This window comes from Mastomys coucha, unplaced genomic scaffold (genome assembly GCF_008632895.1).
Source record: "Mastomys coucha isolate ucsf_1 unplaced genomic scaffold, UCSF_Mcou_1 pScaffold23, whole genome shotgun sequence".
In the NCBI taxonomy this organism is placed as follows: domain Eukaryota; kingdom Metazoa; phylum Chordata; class Mammalia; order Rodentia; family Muridae; genus Mastomys; species Mastomys coucha.
In genome coordinates this window covers 2,404,450-2,427,104 of record NW_022196906.1, presented here as the reverse complement: position 1 = coordinate 2,427,104, position 22,655 = coordinate 2,404,450, and the positions used below count along the sequence as shown (strand labels likewise).

Below are 22,655 nucleotides of genomic sequence, written 5' to 3'. Positions count from 1 at the left end.
ATGTAAAAAGGAGAATGAATGTGAATGTGAAGAGGTCAGCAAGCATCTAGAAAAATAGCAGCTGCCTGTACAAACCAAAAAAGGGGATTCTAGAATGAAAGCCATCTCGGAGATACTGTCTTAGCTTCCAGAACTGTGAGAAATAGTGTTGAGGTTTGGGATTTTGCTATGTCTTATAATGCTCAATACTGGCCTCCAAGGCCTGGTTGCTCCTCCTTGTTGCCCCCAAGTTATTCCTGATTGCTGAATAAAGATGCCTACAGCCTATTGCTGGGCAGCGTCAAGATAGGCAGGGTCTGGAGTTCCTAGGTTTGGTATCTGAGGAGAATCATGAGGGGGAGAGAGAGAGAAAAGAGGAAGAGAGAGAAGGGGAAGAGAAGGAAGACGCCATAGGTTAGGTGAGTCATGAAAGCATGACCAAGAGGGCTGGCCAACTGAAGTTAAGAGCAGCTGAGACAGAACATGGCAAATTACGAATAGAGATTATTAATGAGGAAATACATTCTATTAGCTTAGAGGGTAGATATCTGTCCAGCTGTAGTGCTGATTAAGGCTTATTGTAATAATAAAAGTTATGTGTCCAGGCGGTGGTGGCACACGCATTTAATCCCAGCACTTGGGAGGCAGAGGCAGGTGGATTTCTGAGTTCTGAGTTCGAGGCCAGCCTGGTCTACAGAGTGAGTTCCAAGACAGCCAAGGCTACACAGAGAAACCCTGTCTCAAAAAAAAAAAAAAAAAAAAAGTTATGTGTCTTTTATCTGGGAACTGAATGATCAAAGGTGGGGTAGAAACCCTGGATTGAGATTAAATATTTCTGTAACAAAACAGACTCTGTTGTAAGTCACCTAATCCTTACTGTGTTCTTATGGCAATTGGAGAGTCAGAGCACAGTGATATCTCCTGGGCAGAAGGGTTCTGGGTAAATTTTATGGTTCCCTTTTCCTCCTTCACCAGGCTGGCTTTGAACTCAGGATCCTCTTGCCTAACTCCTAAGTGATAAGATTATAGACACATACTACCACACCCCAGCCTCTCTCATTTCTGAACGAACAAAATGTATTCTTACAGTAATAGTTCTATGATCTTCTCCCAAAATAAAGGACACATTTCTCAGACCTCATCTCTTCAGGAACCCTCCGAGGACCTCAGAGTTCATCCCCATTTCCTAGCACAGTCCTGCCTTCTGCACACAGTTCTGGCTCCCGAGCATGTTCTCTCTCCTGAGTACATCCCTTCCTTTTGAACTTCTGTCTTTTAGTGATGAAAAAAAATGTTTGGCAGTTTCCTGTAGCCCAGGCTGGCCTCAAACTCACTGTATAGACAAGAATGACCTTGAATTTCTAATCCTCCCGACTCTCTCTACCTCCCTAGGGCTGGGATTACAGGTGTGTGCTACCATATCCAGTTTACGAGACACTAGGGATTTAACCCAGGGACTTGGCAAACACTCTACAGACTGAGCTACTTCCCTGCCATCACAATGCTTTTTGAATGTTTTCTTTCATGAGGCATGCCAAGACAGAGTTGCTTCTATAATTTTTGACAGTCTGGCAGTTCTTGGTACCCAATGAAGACTAAATAGGCACTTTTCCAATGAAGAAAAAGGTTACACACATATTCCCGAGGTCCTCTGTCTATCCTGGTACCATTAATTTCCTCCAGTAAAGGAAAGAATATGGGTGAATGTTTCTATGTTTCTATTGTCTTCCATAGGATTATGGAGGGATCATGAGTACAACTGTCAAGACTCTTTCAGAAGTCAGAATTTGGGGCCAGATGATATCTTTGGTAATAGCTAACAGACTGAAAAACCTGGAGGCTTGAAAAATGAGTAGTTTATGAAAAGCTTTTCATTAGAATTTCCTACCTATGTATGTGTCTATTTGATCATTCATCCATCCCACAATCCATCTACCCATTCATCTACCCACCCATCCATCCACCCATCCATCCACCCACTCATCCATCCATCCATCATCCAGATATCTATCCATCCATCTAAACATCTACCCACTCATCCATCCATCCATCTATCTACCCACCTACCCACCCACCTATTCACCCATTCATCTACCTCTATCATCTTTCCACTCAAGCATGCATGCATTCACCCATCCACTCATCTGTCTAACTAGCTAATTGTAATTTGCCAACTGTTCAATGAGCCCTTACTGCTCCTCTCACTATGCAAATAATAACAAACAGTTGCCCAATACACTTGGGCTGATGGCTTAGGGAAACCAAGTTGCTATCTTTCAACTACATTCTTCATTTTTCTACATTGGGGATTCTAGTCTCTGCAGTTAAAATAAATCCTGCAGCTCTTTGGAAAGCACTCAGCAAAGGGTCCAGACCAAACTAGTACTCCATCCGCAACTACTTGTGCAGTTGTATATCTCCTAAGACCATACTGCCATGATATTCAGCAATTGAGGCAATGGTGTTGGTTGGCAGTGAGCTGAGACCTGAGAACATCTTGGACTTACCTATCCTTGAAGAACAGAAGCTCCTTCCCCAACATTGTCACTGCGTCAAAGGATGAGCTGGAGTCACAGAGGTCAGGGATGGATGGCTTGTGAGGTGGGATATGGGGCATGGTGGGCTTTCCTGGGAATATTTTCCGGGGTCCTAGGGTTTAAAGTGCAAGATGATGCCAGAAACTCAGAACATGTACATATCTACTTTTGAGAACTCTAGAAGCCTGAACACATTCCCATTGCAAATGGCAATGTCTTAAGGAGATAGCTATCCATGGTAGGCAGACCTGGGCTTGAGTCTCAGCATTTCTAGCTATTAGTTGTATGATAGAAACAAATAATTTAACTTTTTAAGGCCTTGGCTACATCAACTGTAAATTGACAGGGGTGCTAGAATCTACTTGTGAATACTGTGTGAGACTCAAGTAATACCTGGAAAACACTATTAAAAGTTGATAACTACTGGAAAGTCAGTTTTTTCTACGGGTGTGGACTTTACTAGGCCAAATACTCTCCAGTATGCAGGCAATAGAAATTGGACTTCCGGGGTTGTAAAAAGAGATGGCATGGGAACCTGTGTGAATCTGGGAAGAGATAGGGTGAGGTGTGGAAAGTGAGTATAATCAAAAGTCATTGTATACATATATAAAATGCTCAAAGAACTAATGAACATTTTATTTAAGAGGTGGCTGCTATTTTTCTTATCACACATAATTAATTTGATACCTAAAAATATCCTAAGATTCCCTACTGCCTTTAACCTTAAAAGCTTGCAGTTATGAAATGAGAGTTTATACAACCTCACCGTGCATGGACGACTAGTGTTACAATGAGTGTCACAAGCAGCAGATTGTCTGTATGGTCTCGCAGTATGGTTATTAATATCATTATTGCTATTGTTAAGGAGTTAAGACCACTTATTCGTAAGTGGGTAAGCACATGCACATAGGTATGTGTGTTTGTCCATGTGGCTTGTGTGTGTGAACTATAGAATATAATCACTGCCTTCTATCTTCAAATGCATACATTTTTATTTGCTTTTGAAAGTTAGGCAAATGGACCATTTTCCTGGGCTTTTCATGGCCAGACTGCTCTGGAAGGACGATGTAGCAGCATCTTAGGAAAGATGCGACACTTTTAACTGGTAGATGAGCTCCTTAGAGGCTAATGAAGCTGTAGTGGTGACCCTAGACATTTTTATCAAAGCAAGCAACTCCTATAAAAGTGCACTTTTTCTAACTTGGAAAGTGAATGTCCGTCACTTTCAGGGTTAAAGATGGTGAGGAGATCATACCGTATAATGCTTGGATCCCTTTCACATCATCCTTGGGGAGATGAAATCTATAGGGGTTCTGGTACTTATAAGTTGGGTACATCAGCGCTGATGGGTCTGTGGAATGGCCCAGGCCCAGAGCGTGGCCAAATTCATGAGCAGCGACAGTGAATAAGTTGAACCCTAAACAACACGAGAGAGAAAGCATCAACACAGGTTTTTGTTTTCGTTCTCTAGCTTTACAGGAGACTTTATGACCCATCACAGTTAATCCTGCTTCCTATAACAGATTTCAAAGGTTGGTGGGCTGTTCTAGCATCTGGCTCGCCTGACTTCAGTCTAGTTTAATTTCTTCACCCTTTTCGGGGTATTGGGGGAGAGGGAAATGTACGACGAGCTTCGTCCTCTTCAGTGATGCATGGCAGAGGGATAACAAAGGGCTGTGTAGTTAGTAGTGGCAATGAAATTTCTAATAGTGCATCGATTTGGATCCTAAATGCTTAAATCACCTTCTGCTCCTACAGTTGACTCCCTTTTTATACTATAAGTTGGTTTTATTACAAAAAAATCTCTGAATAGAATTGAACATATAGTACAATGAGATCAAATTACCTTCTACTATAGGCAGATTATAGGCTTACACACAGGTGAAATCAATTGTAAATAGGTTAACTTACTGCTTAAAAATAAAGCTGCTTTCATACAACTCAGTATTATACATGTTTAACATTTTAATCAATGCTATGAGGAAACTAGGTTTGAAATAATTTACCTATGGTTAGTTAACAACTGGTGGAGCCAGGAATTGAAACTTTAATCTGATTGACATCAAAGTTGGAATTCTATACCTGAATGTGTGTGGGTGTACCAACCTCCTTCATTTGCATGTCTCACATGGAAGATTTCTAGATGATCTGCATGACATTCTAGAAAATTTATATCCTCCCCAATTACACTCCTTAGGAGAATACCAACTCATTTCCTGGGTTCATTTCTAAGTAAGGTGCATTCCACATACAAACAAGGAGCCATAAATCTTGTACACCTGAATAAGAAGCAAACTGTGCATTGGGAGGGACTGGTTCTGTAGTCTAATTGTGAAGAGAGAGAGAACAGGCTAGCCTAGAGCATCAGCTTGGGAGGGTCTTCCCCTGTGGTGGGCCCTTCTGGATTTTTGGCTTACTTGTTTTTCCTACCCAGCCTCCCTAGTTAAAGGGTGGCTTGGGACGTTGAACCTCAAGGTTTCATGATGGAGGCCCAGAAGAAGATACAATATTTTCCAGGTTATGGTGAATTGTGCATATATACCATTCGTTCCCATAGTCCACTTCTCAGCATTGTCGAAATGTGTGTCTCCTCCCAGGCCTTCTCCAGGTGCAAATGCATGGGCCAAAGTCCCTCGAGGCCCATCAAATGGGTAGGAATCCCCATGATCTAAGTAGGAAATATCGATTGGATTAACACCTAGTAGTTCTGGGGGTGGGGGAGTCACAAAAGGTGGGTAACATTCTCGACAGCATTGACCCTTAAATGCACCTTTCAATATTGATCTCTCAAAAGATCTATTTTTAATTATATGTGTGTGTGTCGCTCTGGGAGTATTGCACATGAGTACCGTGCCCAAGGAGGCCAGAAGAGGGCGACAGGTGTCCCTGAAGTTGGAGTTACAGCACAGTAAGTGCTCTTAACTGCCAAGCCACCTCTCTAGCCCTAATATTCATTTTCAAATACATATTTTATTACTGTACAAATAAATATTATAATATTTTATATATGAATTTTGTATATGTTAAGAAATTGAAAAATAAAAAAAGGACTATTTTGTACTTCAAAGGAGCATTGCAAACTTTGCTGTAATGGTTTTTATTGCAACATACAGTATATGGTAGACTATCACACACAGATTCCAGAAGGAGAAAGAATAGAGGACATTTGTTAGCAACTCAGACCACTGAAAAAAAAAATGGTCTTGTTGGCAGAAAGAGCTTTAAAATCTGATACCTTTGAGAGGGTTTTTCTAAAACTATGTGTGTGCTTTCCATTTGTATTGCACAATATAATTTATGTGTCAAAAATGTCTTTGTAACTTTGACATAACTGCATGTATAAAGCTTATGAAAGTAAAGTCAGGATAATCCTAGCATCTAGAGTCTTCAGTGTTTTGTAATATAATGTATAGTTAAACGTATTATGAATTTTGTAATTTAAAAATTGATATTTGTATTCATTTTATTAATTTTAAAATTATTTACTTTATATGTGTGTATGTGACTGGATGCACACAGTGTTGTGTGGAGATCAAAGGACAACTTATGGGAGCTGGTTCTCTCCTTCTACCATGCAGGCCCCTGGGATCAAACTGGGATAATCAGACTTGGCAACAAGTCAAGTTGAGCCATCTCTCTAACTCTGTTTGTTGTTCTTAAAGCCAACACTCCAAATTCAATATACTACTTCTCAGGTAAAAATCAATTGTGATGCAGTTCAGTCAGGTTGGTGTGTTCTGAGGACTTTGATGACTGCCTGGACTCTAGTCAGCCTTTGTGCTAGGGGACAGAATACCAGCTTGAAAAATGAGAGTCAACTTGTCCCTTAAGCCTGCCTTGACTTACAATGTCGTACCATTTCAACAAGTGCCCTTGGATGCCTGGCAGGAACAGGACCACTCAAGGCCATTTTTGAAGACCATTTCATGACTGTCCTGATCTCTCTCTAACTCCTTAACACCCTCCCCACCCCCATCCTCACCTCCCAGCCCCCACTGCAGCAAAATCAGATCGGAATAAACTCAGATTCAGAATGTCTTGGGTACTCAGCAACAGGATCTGGACAGGGAGAAGCAGTGACAGTGTCACCATTGGAGAGAACTTCAGGGGCCTCTGGTTTCATCTACTTCCTGCATATTTTTCTGCAAAGACTCAGAGCTTTACCAGTCATGTTCAGAGCCATGCTTCTCTGTAGCAGGATGTATGGGGGAATGGAGAACCATGTAGGTAGAGGCAGGCATCCCGTGTACTTGTCAAAGGCAGTGTTCAAGCATGGGTGAGACACAAATGCTATCTCTATAGCTATTTTGTGTTTAGAGTTTCGGGAGGGGTGGCATGTAAAGATATCTCAGGGTTCCTGGGGAACTGATTTCCTCAGTGGGGACTCCAGGTATGAGAATCTTGGGTAATATGGAACCAGATGATAGTGATCAAAGTTATTACGGGCAACATTGAAGTCATGTGGCTCCCTAGCCAAAGTGGACAGAACTTGTCCTGTCATGGGGCAGAGCCATAGTGGATGTGCACTTCCGTGAGTCTGTCCCACAATGGAGGCTAACGTGAAAAACAATGCTAAGCTCGCTCAGTTCTACCTTTTGCCAAGATTTTGTGTTTTGCCTCTGCCCATCCCAACATTGTGTGTTGGAGTCCTGAGCTGATCATTCCATAAACATGTGCAAGGAGCAAGTTTGAGGCAGTTCTACTTGGCACTAAAGCTAGAACCCAAGAAACAGTACAATACCTCCAGTTTCAAAAGATATCATGATATCTGCTTCCCCAGAGTTTATTCTAACGAAATTCAGAGGAACGGCCGTACTCCACGCATGCAGGGCCATCTGTATAGCCTTGTCCACCTCGGTGGGTCTCATGGAGGGTGTGTACTTAGAGACTCTGGACAGAGAAGAAACAGATGTTTAGTGACTGTTCCCAAACAGAGAGGGGAGGGCGCTGCACAGGCCACAGCCCCCTCCATCTCCATGTTATGTTACGGCTCTTTTTCTGAACCAGTAATTCTTACTGTGCTTTAGAATAGCTTGAATTGTTTCATATCACACAGGACAGTAGGGGGAGACCCAGAAGGCAGAGACATTTCAAGCTTCTGAAAGCACTTTTTTGTTGTTATTTGAGGCTTTGCTATAAATTCTTTATCAAAGGCCAGTAGGATTCCCCAGTGTTAGGTAGTGGAGTCTGTGTGTGTGTGTGTGTGTGTGTGTGTATAAGAGAGACAGACAGAGATAGAGACTGAAGGAGATAGAGAGATAGAATTAGAGATTTTTTACGTTTAAAAAAATTTTTAAATTTAAATTTTAAAAATTTAATTTTTAAAAACAGGTTTATTTTTATATTAGTGAATTGGTGTTTTGCCTGTGTGTGTTTTGTATGTGCAATGCTAATGAAAGCCAGAAGATGGACAGATACCCAAGAATTGGAGTTACAGATGGTTGTGAGCTGCATTATGGGTCCTGAGAATTAAAACTTGCAAAAGCAGCCAGTGCTTTTAATTGTTGCGACATCTCTCCAGCCTTGTGTGTATTTTTCTTAAAGAGAATATGCTATTTTAGAAGCAGAGTGTCACAGGGGCTGAGAAATGGTTGAGCACTTCAGGAAACCCCTGACTGACAGACAGCATAGGAAAATATAGTTGGAGTTTTTTGTACACACAGTGTGTGGAAACCAAACTGGTGGATCTTAGGGTTTCTCCTGTTCTGAGGCATAAGAGGTTTGGCTTGTGCCATCAGGAAAAGAAGGGGAACGAGGGAATTTCACCTGGGCTTCTGGGCTGGGCTGGCATAATGGCGGCACATGTTCAGTAGCCGAGTTTGGAGGCTGGGCTGAAGTCACTTGCACTTTCTCTAGCTTTGGCTCCAGGGTCTTACACAGGTAAGCTGCTTGGCAAATGGAAGGACAGAGGCTATCTAAGGATACTCAGGGATTCTCACTTTAGGATCCACAACAACTGCCTAGCAGGCTTGTTGAGCATGCCAGTCTAGTCATGAAATCTGTATTTTAGCAAATTATCTTAGATTATTCTCATGCAGGTGATAGATTCCAATGAGTATGCATAGTCAAAATCTCAGGGTGCTCAAAAGAGGGACCAACACAGAGGATGGAAAATTGCTCAGTTCTGGACTATTTAATGCTATAAAAACATGGCATACCCCTTTGCCACACAAACCTATCATTTAGAACCAGGTTAGACAGCCAGTACCTTGTTATTCCCTTCTTTGATAGGCAGACCAACTGTATTCTTGGGTTGAAGATGAAAATTGAGTCAGCCAATATAAGGATGGGGAAAAGAATAATGCCACAGAAGAAGAAAAAGTGGAGAAAATCCTGACCCAGGGTCTACAGATTGAAGAATGTATGAGCGGATGGTAATCATAGGCAGTGCTCTTTGAAGATGCACTCTGTGCTAGACGGGGTTCTAGGCAACTTTAATGTGGTGTGTTATCTAGCCCTCACCATCCCAAGGAGGCCAGTAATGATGATGATCAAGGCCTGCATTTTGTGGTTAGACAGAAACCTTAGTCCAACCTTCTGTCTGCGTTCAAAGCTGTGCACATGAGTGCTCTGCTGTGGGGTTTTATGTTTAATCATCTGGTGTTTGTTCCAAGATACTGTTCTGACATCCAGGAACTGCAAAGTATCAAGGCAGTCTCTAGGGTCTTGGAGAGGCTTGCTGGTGCCAGGGGCTCGTCTGCAGTGTTGAGAGTTGTGGGTTTCAGATTGCATTATTTACCACAGAATGCTGCATGTCTCCAAGTGTCATGCTAACTACTACAGTCTAACATTCTAGGACACAGCTGAAAAAGTGAGGAAAACACTTCATGAATTTATTTATATTTTTAAGGCCTTAACTTTTGTTTCTTAGACCTTGGTTAACCTTTCATGGGCCATCTTGTTTTGTTTTCTTTGTTCCCAGCAGCGCACTGTGGATGTAGAGTCTAATAGCAGTTAACACACTGCTCAGCCAACTTATCCTCAAGAGTTCTAGAGAGCAGTTTAACAACCAACGTCAAATGGGAACTTAACACTGTGGCCTGTATGACTTGCTAGTTTCTGTACAGTAAATAGTGACCTACTACGAGGGTTGCCACATTGACAACAGTCAAGAAGTCAGTGTGTAGTGTCGAGACTAACTAGGTAACACAGACATAGAAATAGAAATGGTGTGATAGGCTTGTGAGTCTAGGTGATAACAAAACACAATGATAGGAAGTAACGTTTTGCTCATGTTTGCTTTAAAATATAATTTAATTGTAAATTTACATCGTTGCGTATAGTCATTTCTTAGCAGCAAGTGCACAGAGTTCTTGAAAACACAACAACAGAGCCCACAATTCCTGCCATTGTAGTTGGCTTCTGGGAGTGGTAGGAGGTTGCTCTGCACCAACCCTCGGAAGTTTGCTACAGCTCAGCTCTCCCATCTCCATGTGCCATGCAGATGTGTGGGTACTGAAAATGTAACCCTATCAGATTCTAACTTTCTCAATAGCTGGTTCTCAATGCTCAGGCTGCTGCTCCAGCCCCAGTTGCCACCACTCCCCTTGCTGTGTCCTCTATGCCAGTTTCAGTAGTGTACTGGGGGTATAGGGAGTCAATGTCCCTCAAGATGGGAGCCCAAAACTCAGCTTGGATGGTGGGGTTTCTCTTTGGATATGGCCAAACTTCTACAAACTCTAGCATAGAACCACCCACAGCTGCACTTACTAGGTCTATGTGGTGCTGGAACAAGACAGCCTCACCCACCCTCTTTAAACCCACTGAGGCTGAGGAGTAGAGGATCACCTTAGTGATGTATGTAGACCAGGCTAGCCTGTGAATGAACCCTGGAAGTGGAGCAAGGGAGCCAGGGTGGGAAATTTGCTCTCAATACCCAGAACCCAAGGAGGAAGGACAAAAATTACCATTGGGCAGGTCTCCTTGATCTAAACAGGAAGATGAAGAAGATGAAGCAGTGCCAGGACCTCCAACCACAGCTTGGAGCTGTGACTGCCTTCAAATCAGGGTCAGGTTCTATGACTAGCCAAGTTGATAGCTCTTTCCACTGCTGCCTCAGATCCCATTTTGGGGTCACTTCTCTCTCCCTGTCTGCATGTCTATCTCCCCTTCAGGAGTAGAAAGAGAGAAAGAGGGCAATTTACCCTTATACTTCACAAATTGAGTGCCTATAATAGTCAAAACCACCAGCAAATGATTTGTGGAATCCTGTGTATGTGTGTGTGTGTGTGTGTGTGTGTGTGTGTGTGTGTGTGTGTGTGTGTGCGTGCGTGCATGTGGGCACGCCTGTTGTTCCTTAGGAGACAGCCATCTTGTTTTTCTGACATGGTCTTTCATTGGCTTGAGCTGGCTGATTAGCCTAGCTCAGCTGGGGAGATTAAAAGGTTCTCAGTGCTACCTAGGTTAGTTCACTTTAACCAATCACTGAGTTGTTCCCAGCTGATAATGGTTGAAGTGGACAGTTCTGGGATTAGGGGTTTCAATAAAGATCTAGAGAGCTGTTATTCTTTCTTATGGTGGTTGAGGATTCTGCCTTTCCTACAGATAAAAAGAAATATCTTGGACAGAAAAGAAGAGGATGAGGTGTGTCTTTCTCTTTGAATTGGGAAAGACGCAATCTCATTACCTGTATGTCAAAATATTTTTTTTCCATTTGGGTTCACCTGGGAAGAGGCGGTAGTTAGCTACATCAGGAACTCCACAGCGAGGCTTCTTGATCACATCCATTGTATTCTGGTCCAACTTCCCAGTGACTTTGAGGCCAAGGAACATTTGTAGCTCCTTAATCCTTTTGACCATGGGGCTGCTTCCCCTCGCCACCATCTCGCCAGCCTGGGGGCCTCCTTTCTTTGTATAATACTTGTCAAGATAGGCCTGAAATGGAGAGGCAGGCTGACTCATCTATGGCATGGTTGGTGAACACTCATTCTAAGCTAAGATAAGGGATGATATTCTTGATATAAAAATTGGGCAAATATTTTTATCAAAATAGCTTAGACATGATTTATATAGATGACGCTTAGGTATGTCCAACATTATTAATGATGACCTTGAGTGCTAAGACTTGTAGACTGTTACTTTTCTTTCCCCTTCCCTCAGTTTCTGGGTATGTGTGTGCACACATATGCATGCATGTGCACTTGATTGTGTGGGTACATGTGGAGATCACAGGTTGATGTTGGTATGTCATTCTTTTTATTTATTTATTTTTTTTAAAATAATTTTGGTTTTTTGAGAAGATTTCCCCTTGTAGCCCTGGCTGTCTTGGAACTTGATCTGTAGACCAAGCTGACCTTGAACTCATAGAGATCTGTTTGCCTTTGCCTCTCAAATCCTGAGATAAGGCGTGCACCACCATTTCCTGGTTTAGTATGCCATTGTTAATCACATAATGTGGAGCACATGGTGTATAATATGAAATAAGTATTTTTTTTCCTTCAAGAGTTCTTATGCTTTAACATCTCATTAGACACAAAGGTAAGAGGCCAATGTATAGGCTGAATATTCTTTTTTTTTTTTTTCAAAAACAAGTTTTTCTGTATAACCCTGGCTGTCCTGGAATTCATAGACCAGGCAGGCCTCAAACTCACAGAGATCTCTGCTTCCCAAATGCTAGAATTAAGGGCATTTGCCACCACTGCCCAGTTTAGGCTGAAGATTTTAACAAGTTTTGGTGTGCTGTGGTGTGACCTTTGTTTCCAAAGGGTGGGTTTCCTGAAACAAGTTTGATACCCACTGAGGCAAAGAAAACAAGCCATAAACAGTTAGGCTTCTTGAATATCCTCTCTGTAAATGAGGCTCAGGGAACAGTATGGAAGAGGGGGTGGAAAGACTGCGAGCCATTGTTCAAGGAGGAGTAGCATAGAGCAGTATCTTCTGCCTGTGCCAGCTGGGTCTGCACAAGGCCAAGGCAGTCAGCCTTCCAGCAGGATGCAGGAGGGCCATCAGCCCCTCCCTGGCTGAGCACTGAGAGGTGACAGCTGCTAAAGGAGGGAGGGTCAGGTTTCTCTAGAGGTGTGCCTTCTGAAAGGTTGGCCGTGTTCCAGTGATATGGTCAAAACACATTACATACGTGGATGAAATCCTCAAAGAATAAACAGAAAAATATTTCCCTTCCTAAATGATCAAGTTTCACCTGAAGGAGCAGACTTCAAAGCTCCAGAATACAGTGTTCACTGCTGCTGTGGATGTTCGATTGGGACTGGGGGACCTGAACTCCACAGGACTGCACAAATGCAGCTGGCAGCAAGCTTTACGTTTTACAGCTGGGGGTTTTGTAAAGCTGGGCACGAGCCTGGAGCCTTGGCTTGTTGTGCAAATGCGCTATCACTGAGCTACATCCCCATCTACGACAGGGGACTTGTTAGAAATACTATTACATATCGTGTGGCCCAGAGGTCTATCTTAAGATAGTATTTTTGAAAGATAAATATTTAAGGGCACAGAGAATGTTCTCAATGAAACAACAACACAGAAAAACAGAAGAGAAACCTCTAGCAATTTCAGAGGTTAAGCATATGTAGTACATGATGAAGGGAGGTAGTGAGGTCCAGTGGTTGGTGTTGGTTGTATGTGGGTGGGGCAATTATAGGCAATTATATTATGTTCCCTTTTATACTCTCCTATGCTCACAAGTTTTCTGCAGTAAAGCTGGCTGTAGTTATTGTTCATGCTCTGTTCCCTAACTCACTGTCCTGCCTGTAAGAAGAGTTCACTTTGTGGTGATCACCTCTTAAGTTTAGCTAAGGAGCTAGAGGGATGGCTCAGCAGTTAAAAGTGCTCATTGCTCTTCCAGAGGACCTGAGTTTGGTTACCAGAACCCAGGTGAGGTGGTTTGCAGCTGCCTGTAACAGCATCTCCAGGAGATCTGATGCCCTCTTTGTGAGCACACACATATATGGTATTCCCTCATACAAACACATGTACATAAATAAAAATGAGTAGGTGTAGCTAAGACAAGTCTCTATGAGAAAAGAGAAGGCCTTTCTCTGTCACTCCTAGGCCTTCCACCTAGACCAAGGAGCTCTGACAGTTGGGAAATTTGGCTCTGCCTCCATCTGTGCTCAGGGATTTTATGTTTGTTTGTTTTAGGGTGAAGCTCCATTGAAGGCTTCTTGTTTGTGCACAAGTTGCTGCTGCAGCAACTGAAAGTCATGGGAGGTTTCAATTATGTGTCTCCAAGAACAGAGGACAGAGAAGTACATCTAAGACCAATGGCTCTGTATTTCTGAGATGTTTCAGTTTTACGCATTTTCTTCCCTTGTTAGAAAATGTGCAATATGGCCTTCTGATATCTGCTTCATGAGATGTGACCGTAGAAGGGAGATGTTCATGATAAATTAGGCAAAGACCATATTTACCACTACTGTTAAAGTGACAGTCACAAACAAGGATATGGGAAACCAGTGAGAGGATTACTACAGACTCAATAATCAAGATAGATAAAACATCTTTATAAACACTGGGAACCCCCACCCCCCAAATCAATGCCAAAGCCATATGCTAACAAGATCTTATGGGGGCAGGACACATGATGCCCCACTGCCACCCCTAGCAGAGGAGGGTGAGTTCTTAGTGTTGCGGTCCTTGGCAGGTTGACCATGCCTCCAGGAATGGTCCACACCCATGAGTGTATGAGTGGCACTTAGTGACTCAGTGGGCTATTTATTAAAAAAGAAAGAATGTGAAGTTGGGATGGGAGATGTGGACAGGATCTTCAAAGAGCTGGAGGTTGGGGTGGATACCATCAAAATATATTGTTTGCATGTATGAAATTCTCAAAGAATATATAAAGAGTTAAAAAACCAACAGATGAACCTCAAAACCAGAACCAGGCTCTTGCTCGCCTTGTCCCAAGTCTTACCCTGACTAATGGCAGTCCGTTTGAAAGTTACAGACACTTGGGGCATTTTGCTTTTGATTATAGTTTTTGTTTTCTGCTGTGAATCTACACAATTTTTTATAATAAAATGTTTTTCTTTTTCTTTAAAATAGGCATTGGATGCCAAACCTATAGCTTTAAAGGTTTAAGGCTGAACTTAATAGATAGAAGAACAGTCAACTTTAATGAAACAGAACCAGGATTTATTCCTACTTAATGAAGGAACAGAACCTCATCACTGCAATGATATTAAGGAGATGGTGACTTAGTGAGTTTCTAAGGCAGGTGTTTGGAGGGTTGTTACATGTTCTAAGTTAAGGAGAGCCGAACATTCTGGGGACATTCTTGCCAGCACTGTTGACAGGCTTTGGCATCCTTTCTGGAGTCAAATGTTCCATTTGGCACTTAGAGGTCCACGTAGAACTGTCCTGCTCTGTAGGCCTCCACTTTCGTGCTGGGCCTTGCAGTTGCCCAGTACCCTCTGTCTCCCCTGCTGCTAAGTCACTAAGTCTTAGCATTCTCTACCAAGCCACCCTCTGCCAGCTTCTTTTCTAGTGTTTGATGGATAGAAGTAAGGGAGGCTAAGATGGCCCCCATCTGCTGGCTGATAGTCCCACCTCCCTGCCAACATCTAAGGACATTTAGAAATATCCCTCCTGGCTGTAACTGAGCTAGGGAATGGCTAGGGCATACTTTCTCTAACATTTTTCTTTATTTTTGTCTAAGAGTCATTCAAAGAGATTTGTAACAACTTTGACACTTTCTGAAAAATTATAGGTTCCAGGGCAGGCTGCACCACAAACATGCTGGCACGATTCTTTGAATTTCTCTTACTTTAGCTTTCTTGCCAACTTCAGCCTTCCCACTTGTCTACTGATATACTGATCACACCAGTGCAAGGATAAATAAAAGCAATGGGTAAGGAAATGCTAACGTACACATATTCAGAATGTTTGTGATAGTTTGTGAATTTATTTTAAATACTTTTTTTTGCATGTATATGTGTGTTCCTGAGTGAATGTATGTATGCTATGTACATGGAAGAACCTGGAGAGGCCATAAGACAGCATTGGATGCCCTGAAACTGGAGCTGCAGGACAGTGAGTGGCCATGTGGATACTGGGAATTGAACTCTGAGCCATCTCTTTAGTTTCTGTTTGTGACTCTTTAAAAATAAAGTCATGGAAATAGCATAAAAACCAAAATATTCTTCGATATAATACTTAGTGAGAAAAGTAGAAGCCAATATTTAAAGATAATAACAATTTAAAATCTTTATCACAGAAAATGGAGTGGTAGTACCAAGGGCCCAGAGGTCCAGGAGTTTCTTTGGCATAGTTTAATTTCTCATGACTATATGGTAAATGAGAATTATACTACTTTTAGAGACAATTTAGAAGGCTGTTTTAAATGTTATGCCAACAGCACTAGATAGTTCCCATGTTACAATAGGCTGCCCTAATGATTTTTGACTTTGTAACAGGGTGAAAGTGAGGCTCTCTTCGTACAAACCACACTGCAGAGTTTGCCTCTTGCTCTTTCCTAGGCTGGCAGTGTACGGTGAGGCTTTCTCTCTGGATCCTGAGCCTTAGCCACAAACCACAGCCCCGAGCTGCACAGTAACAAGCTGCTGTGTTATTAAACAAAGGCTTTTGGTAAACTGTTTGACTCATGATATTTTGAGCTTATGATGAGGTAATCAAGATATAACAGCATCATAAACCAAGGAATATCTGCACTATTTCAAAAAGCAAGCAAACCACTTAAAATAGATAAATCCTTGATTGTAGGAAGAGTTTAGGTATTTGTTCTTCTCTCTCTCTCTCTCTCTCTCTCTCTCTCTCTCTCTCGTGTGTGTGTGTGTGTGTGTGTGTGTGTGTGTGTGTGTGTGTGTGTGACTAGGATTGAACTAACACCTCAGGCATGTTAGGTAAGTGAGTGTTCTACTATTGACTTATATCCTTAGCTCATTCATACTATACCTACAGCCTATTGTATCAGTTCTATAGTCTCAATGCAGATTAATACATCTTAATTTAAGGATACAAATGGATGTCAAATAAATTAAGTATTGTTCAAGTTCTCATGTGCAGATGTTTATGTCTGTGGGTTTGGGGATAGAAGTCCCTGGTGTTATATTTCTTAGCTAGTGATTTTAGAAAGAAAAGACCAGTGTGGAAGATACTTCCTAGTTGCTCATGACCTAGTGAATTCTTCCATGGTCTCTTAGCTCTAGCCACATGGTGACTGTACCCAACACTCCTCCATGCTGGACTCCTGTACTAGAAGATGTTTTTTCCAGCTTGCCCCATCTCCAGGATTTTATAGGGTGAGTTCTTTCTGCAGTTCAGGTTCGTCCCAGAGGTAGCTGTCTCTGAGGGGCTTCCCTGGACTGCCCACAGCCTCAGTCAGCTCCTATCTCTTTCCAGCGTCTGTCTCTTCCCATTTCCTCTAACAAGCTTGAGCACTGGAGTGGCTTGTGTGCTTTCTCACTGCTCTCTCCTGGCTTTCCTGCCTCCTCTTGCCCTCTCCTGTCCGTGCCACAAGAGCAGAGATTTTGACTCCCCCTTTTCACTTATGCTGCCCAGCGAGGTAACAGTAACAGAATATAAACTGCTTGTTTGCATTTGTGATTCTATAAGCTCACAAGGCTGGTGGATATTTTTGTAAGCTACAAGATGGTTCATAGATTGTTTCTAGTTTCTGGCCTAACATGAGAGATTTCATCTCATCTTTGTCCTCCCAGAGAAAATGGTCTTTCCAGAGCTGATGCCTGGAACCTCTGTAGCAGAAACCAGGTGACAAGGTATGGATAAATTTTCATGATATCGAGGGCATAATGGAGAGAAAGAAATAAAGATGTTCTAACAGTCCCTAGCATCCTGGCCACACCTTCTTTTGAAATGTGTCTCTCTCCCACCAACTGAACCCTGACTAGCCAGGCTAGGAAAGATGCCTTCACCCAAACTTTCTGACTTCATGCCCATCTAGAGTGGGACCACTTTATTCTCTCTGTAAAGGGTAGTGGTCAATATTTTTGGTTCTACAGACCATAGTCAGCCATTATAGCACAAGAGCTTGTGCAGTGATCTGTCCAGGACTGGCTGGTAGAACGACATTTTCCCAAACCCTGGACCAGGATCAGAACCTCTCACTGGATGGGTCCTATTCTGGCTGAGCACTAGCCTGCTGTATGTGTCAGGCATCACAAAACTTTATAGTTTCTGAATTAGAGAAGTATGATTCTGGAGGGGGAAATTACATTAGGAGAGAAAGAACCCACGATGGTTGCAGTGAAACACAATTTATAATTTAAGTACTCAGAGCTACTTTGAATTGGGTTCCTCTACTCGTGGCTCTGGTCAAAGAAAGTTTGAATCAAATGGGCATCTACTGTTGATATTGACATTTCTGTGAAAGTGAGCATCTACTGTTGATGTTGTCTATGGAAGCAGTCATCTGTGAAGGGGACATCTCCTATTGATATTGGCATCTTCTGTTAATTAAATGTGAATTGCTATTGCAAATGTTTCCTGACTTCATGTTGTAAAAAAAAAAAAAAAAAAAAAAACCAAAACTGGTCGACTGGAATGGGTGAGTGGCAAACAATCGATGGAGACGGTCCAGTGTGCATGGGGAGAGTCTGGTGTGCATGGGGACAGTCCAGTGTGCATGGGGACAGTCCAGTGTGCATGGAGACAGTCCAGTGTGCATGGGGACAGTCCAGTGTGCATGGGGACAGTCTAGTGAGTATGGGGACAGTCCAGTGTGCATGGGGACAGTCCAGTGTGCATGGGGACAGTCCAGTGTGCATGGGGACAGTCCAGTGTGGATAGGGACAGTCCAGTGTGGATAAGGACAGTGCAGTGTGCATAGGGACAGTCTAGTGAGCATAGGGACAGTCCAGTGCGGATAGGGACAGTACAGTATGCATGGGGGAGGTCCACTGTGCATAGATCTCTAGTCCTCAGGCCCAAGCTGGTCATGGGTACAGCTGGACAGGACAGTAGCGCCAGGCAGAATTGGAGCCACATGCAAGCTGTAGTTTCATCAGACTCAGGCCAGGTGGCACATCTACAAACACCTTTCTCTATCGATAGCTATTCTGTCATTAGAAATCCATTTCTAATGACACTATCCTCCTTTAACCAACTTCTATGTATTTGGGATGACTTTCAGCCATGGAATCTTTACAAAGTTCTTGCACGGTTGGTTGCATCAGTTCCTTCATACCATAGTCAGATGGGAGAGATCCCAAGGCAGAAAGTAAAGGTGAAGAAAAGATGGTGGAGCAGCACAGACCAGGGTGAACAGACCGACCCCCAAATGAGAAGGAAGTGTGGCCTGTCTTAATTCTGACCAAGGTTACCTAGACCATAAAAGCCATTTATTTTCAAAATGTGAACATAAAAAACCCTTTTCTTGTGGCTGCTAAGCACTCAGTATTAAATTTGCAGCCTACCTCAGGCTTTATATTTCTGATCTTATTTTTCCTCAAATACTTGTTTTTGAGTTTTATATGTTGTATAACCACACTCAAGTTCTGTGTAGTGCGAGCCACTTACACAGATATTTTGTTCAGCCATGTGACGCATGCACCTGATAAGCACCAGTCAGTAGCCTTAGATGGCACGGCTCACTGGGCTTCTGTGGAGTTGTAAAATGAGTTTTTAAAATAATTTTTGTTTACTTTCTTATTATGCCCTGTTGGGTGTTCTGGGTTAGGAGAGGAAAGAGGGGGTGGGACAGGAGAGTCACAAACCTGTGCAAGGTGGTAGTTGCTCCTGAAGGTCCTAGGGGTGGCTGCCAGTAGGTTGGGGGCTGCAGTGGCAAACTTTAAAGCTGTGACAAGGACAGCAAGGCCAGAGGCAGGTAGCACCTTCATCTCCTCTTGGTCACTTGGTGATTGTATCAGCCCAGGGATGGCAGGCAGTGCACATTTGCACCTGGACCCCAAGCTCCTTTTATAGAGTCCCTTAGGGCTGGGCCCTGTAAGTGATGATTCATGTCTCAAATGGTAATTACACAGCTCGCTTCTCCCCCTGATGACGGGGTAACAGCTGTGCACAGGGATCAGGGAAAGCTTCATTCTTTGTGACTGACCAAATCATAAAGGGAGAGAAATGGTTACTTTTAATTACACTTGTTAGCTATGTACAGAAATTGGTGTGAGCTTAATTTATTTGAATCCCATCCATTTGGGATTTGAAAGCCCTACTTTGAAGACCCCCTTTTCCATTCTGATTACCGAAAAAGGAGGGGCTAGTGAGGTAGTTCAGTGAGTCTTTACTGAGTCTTTATTTGCACCTTACAGGCAAGCCTGATGACCTGGATTCATTCCCCAGGACCTACCTGGTGGAAGGAGAGAGATAATGTTTACAAGTTGCCCTCTGCATTCTATATGCATGTCATGGCACCTTCTGCATCCTGCTGCAAAAGAATGAATGAACGAATGAGCAGGTCCAATTTTAAAAAAAGAAAAATGTTAAATGATTAGAACATAGTTGGATTATAGTCCAATTGAGCTGTCTACACTTTCAAGTCAGTCTTCAGCATCCTGCATCTGCAGCTCCCTCTATGTTTCTCAGGAAACAGTGCTGTGCTACTGCTGCTTGTCCTGCTGTTTGTGCTGCTGCTATTGCTGCTGCTGCTGATGGTCCTAAGACACACATGCCAACTTTACATAACCCCATACTAATGAGGGTGGAGAGTGACCCTGTAACTGCTAGAAGGCTCTTCCGTGAGATAACACTAGAGCTACGTACGTTAACCAGAACATTAGACAAAATTTGCCATTTTAAGTGCATTCTGGTTAGTTCAGAGTCACATCTGTGTATGTACTCATGTGTGCAGATACAAATGCACATATGTGTAGAGCCAGAGGACTTTTATTTTGAGACAAGGCTTTTCACTGGCATGGAGCTTACAAATGAGCTAGGGTGGCCCCATACTCAGCACTGGGTTGTGAGGGCCTGCCGCTCTGCTTGTTTTGGAGGGTTTAAAACACTTTATCCAGAGGCTTGAGTAAGGACTGAAGAGGCAAACATGTTTGTTAGGCCTCCCTGCTGCTAAGAGCCATGCCTAGCTTTTTAACACAGATTCTGCCGTGGGAGTCCTCACACTTACTAACAAGTGTGTCACTAACTGAGCCATCTCCTCATCTGGAGAAAGGTTGGCAGGTAAGAAAGACTGGGCCTAAATTGTCAGATGTTTCCTAGTAGGATGAGATTGGACAAATTATTTCAGATTCCTCATGTGCAAACTCTTCAGCATTACAGGGTAGTACTGGCTACAGGACAGTGTCTGCTGGTGCCACTTGACAGTTCAAACAGAAGGGACACAAATGTGACCCTCAGCAGCACACCCTCCACTGAGTCCCTCACTTTTAACATGACTTAAAGTCTCAGCCATTCAGAAAAGACTCTTCTTCTCACGAGAGGTCCACCCAGGGGCTGCAGCAGCTCTGGCCTCAGGTCCACCCAGGGTCTGCAGCAGCTCTGGCCTCAGGTCCACCCAGGGACTGCAGCAGCTCTGGCCTCAGGTCCACCCAGGGACTGCAGCAGCTCTGGCCTCAGGTCCACCCAGGGACTGCAGCAGCTCTGGTCTCAGGTCCACCCAGGGACTGCAGCAGCTCTGGCCTCAGGTCCACCCAGGGTCTGCAGCAGCTCTGGCCTCAGGTCCACCCAGGGTCTGCAGCAGCTCTGGCCTCAGGTCCACCCAGGGGCTGCAGCAGCTCTGGCCTCAGTCTCCAAAGCCAATGCATCTTGCAGCCAGGCTGCTCATGTTCATTCCTCCTTTTTTCTCCTAACAAAACCTTCTTACCCCTCTTTGGTGTAGCACAGTCTGTGGCTTGCCCCGGCATGTACCCTGGATTGTAACCCTTTGCTCATCTCTGCATGAATCCTATGAACTTGTAGATAGTTTTCACTCAGGGCCTTATTTATTTCTTTAAGATACTTTATTTTAGTTTTTGTTTGTTTGTTTGTTTGTTTTGTTTTTTAAGCTTTGGTAGTTCTGGTCCTAATTTTGACCCCTGTGCATATGATCTACCAGTTTGATTCATTTCTTTTGGCTATGATATTTTTATCTTTAAAATAGGGGAAAGACAGTAACTTATAAAGCATGGGGCCGATCATGACATTGTAGAGGTTTTAGCACAGTGTAGGGGAGGCGTTAGTACATATGAAGTCTGCTCTGCTGCTTTTTCTTTCAGTGCCTGGAAACTGATTGCCTTTGTGCTGGTGAGAGGGTAGATGGAACACTGGGTCTCAGACTCTCAAGGTTTCGGGACCCACAGGCCACCATCACTGGAGAACGTGCAGGAAATGCGACCTCTCAGGCACCACAGAGTGCCACCAAATCTGAAGTTTTGGAGATGAGACCTGTTGGTCTGAGCCTAAATTTTAAAAAAGTTTTTAGCTAAAAATCAAACTTTTATTAAACATTTTCTTAATTTTTTCACACAAATACAATGTATTTAGATTAAGTCCACTCTTCCGATTCAACTCCTTGCAGTGGATCCTCTCCATTTTCCTGACAACTTCATGTCTTCTACTCTCTTGTTCCCATAACATACTGAGTGCAGTGGGTGCTGTCTATGTGCATGTGGATGTCATTTGTGTATGTGCGTATGCATGTGTGTATATGTGTGTATGCATGTGTGTGTATGTGTGTATGCATGTGTGTGTATGTGTGTATGTATGTGTGTGTATGTGTGTATGCATGTGTGTGTATGTATGTGTGCCTATGTGTATGCATGTGTGTGTATATGTGTGTGCATGTATGTGGGTATGCATGTGTGTATATATGTGTGTGTGCATGAATATGTGTATGCATGTGTGTGTGTGTGTGTTTGTGTGTGTATATTCAGTGGAAGAAGACACATATGTTTGTGTGGTGTTCAGAGAACAACTTGAAGGAATCGGTGGTCTCTCTTTCCATCATGTGAGTTCCAGGGATCAAATTCAGGTCATCAGGCTTAGCTTAGCAGTAAGCTAAGCTCCCTTACCAACTGAGCCACCTAGCCCACCTCACTCTAAGTCCTAAAGCTCTTCAGGCAGACCTGATGCATGCTAACAGCGGAGACACATCAAATTGGCTGAGTGCATATAATCATGGGGTCTGAGATAAGATAATAAAAATATAAAAAATATCAAGAATATGCCAGTTTACTGTGCCATCAATCATTTGAACCTCATCTGTGAAGTCTGTTGTAAGGCACTTATCATCAATACATCTTACAGCCTCACATTTAGACA

General features: G+C 43.0%; 1 protein-coding gene across 1 annotated transcript in view; it reads right to left on the bottom strand.

The window, feature by feature from the left end:
• The window catches only part of Mmp20 (matrix metallopeptidase 20), a 45,167-nt gene extending 25,866 nt beyond the window's left edge, over window positions 1-19,301 (bottom strand). Inside the window, exons 1-6 of the mRNA XM_031343035.1 lie at window positions 19,160-19,301; window positions 11,143-11,390; window positions 7,258-7,406; window positions 5,059-5,184; window positions 3,772-3,933; window positions 2,487-2,628 (exon numbers count right to left, since the gene is read on the bottom strand). Coding sequence (XP_031198895.1) covers window positions 2,487-2,628; window positions 3,772-3,933; window positions 5,059-5,184; window positions 7,258-7,406; window positions 11,143-11,390; window positions 19,160-19,282 — 950 coding nt within the window. The 5' untranslated portion in view covers window positions 19,283-19,301. The remainder of the gene's footprint in view (window positions 1-2,486; window positions 2,629-3,771; window positions 3,934-5,058; window positions 5,185-7,257; window positions 7,407-11,142; window positions 11,391-19,159) is intronic.
• Window positions 19,302-22,655: the final 3,354 nt, after the last annotated feature.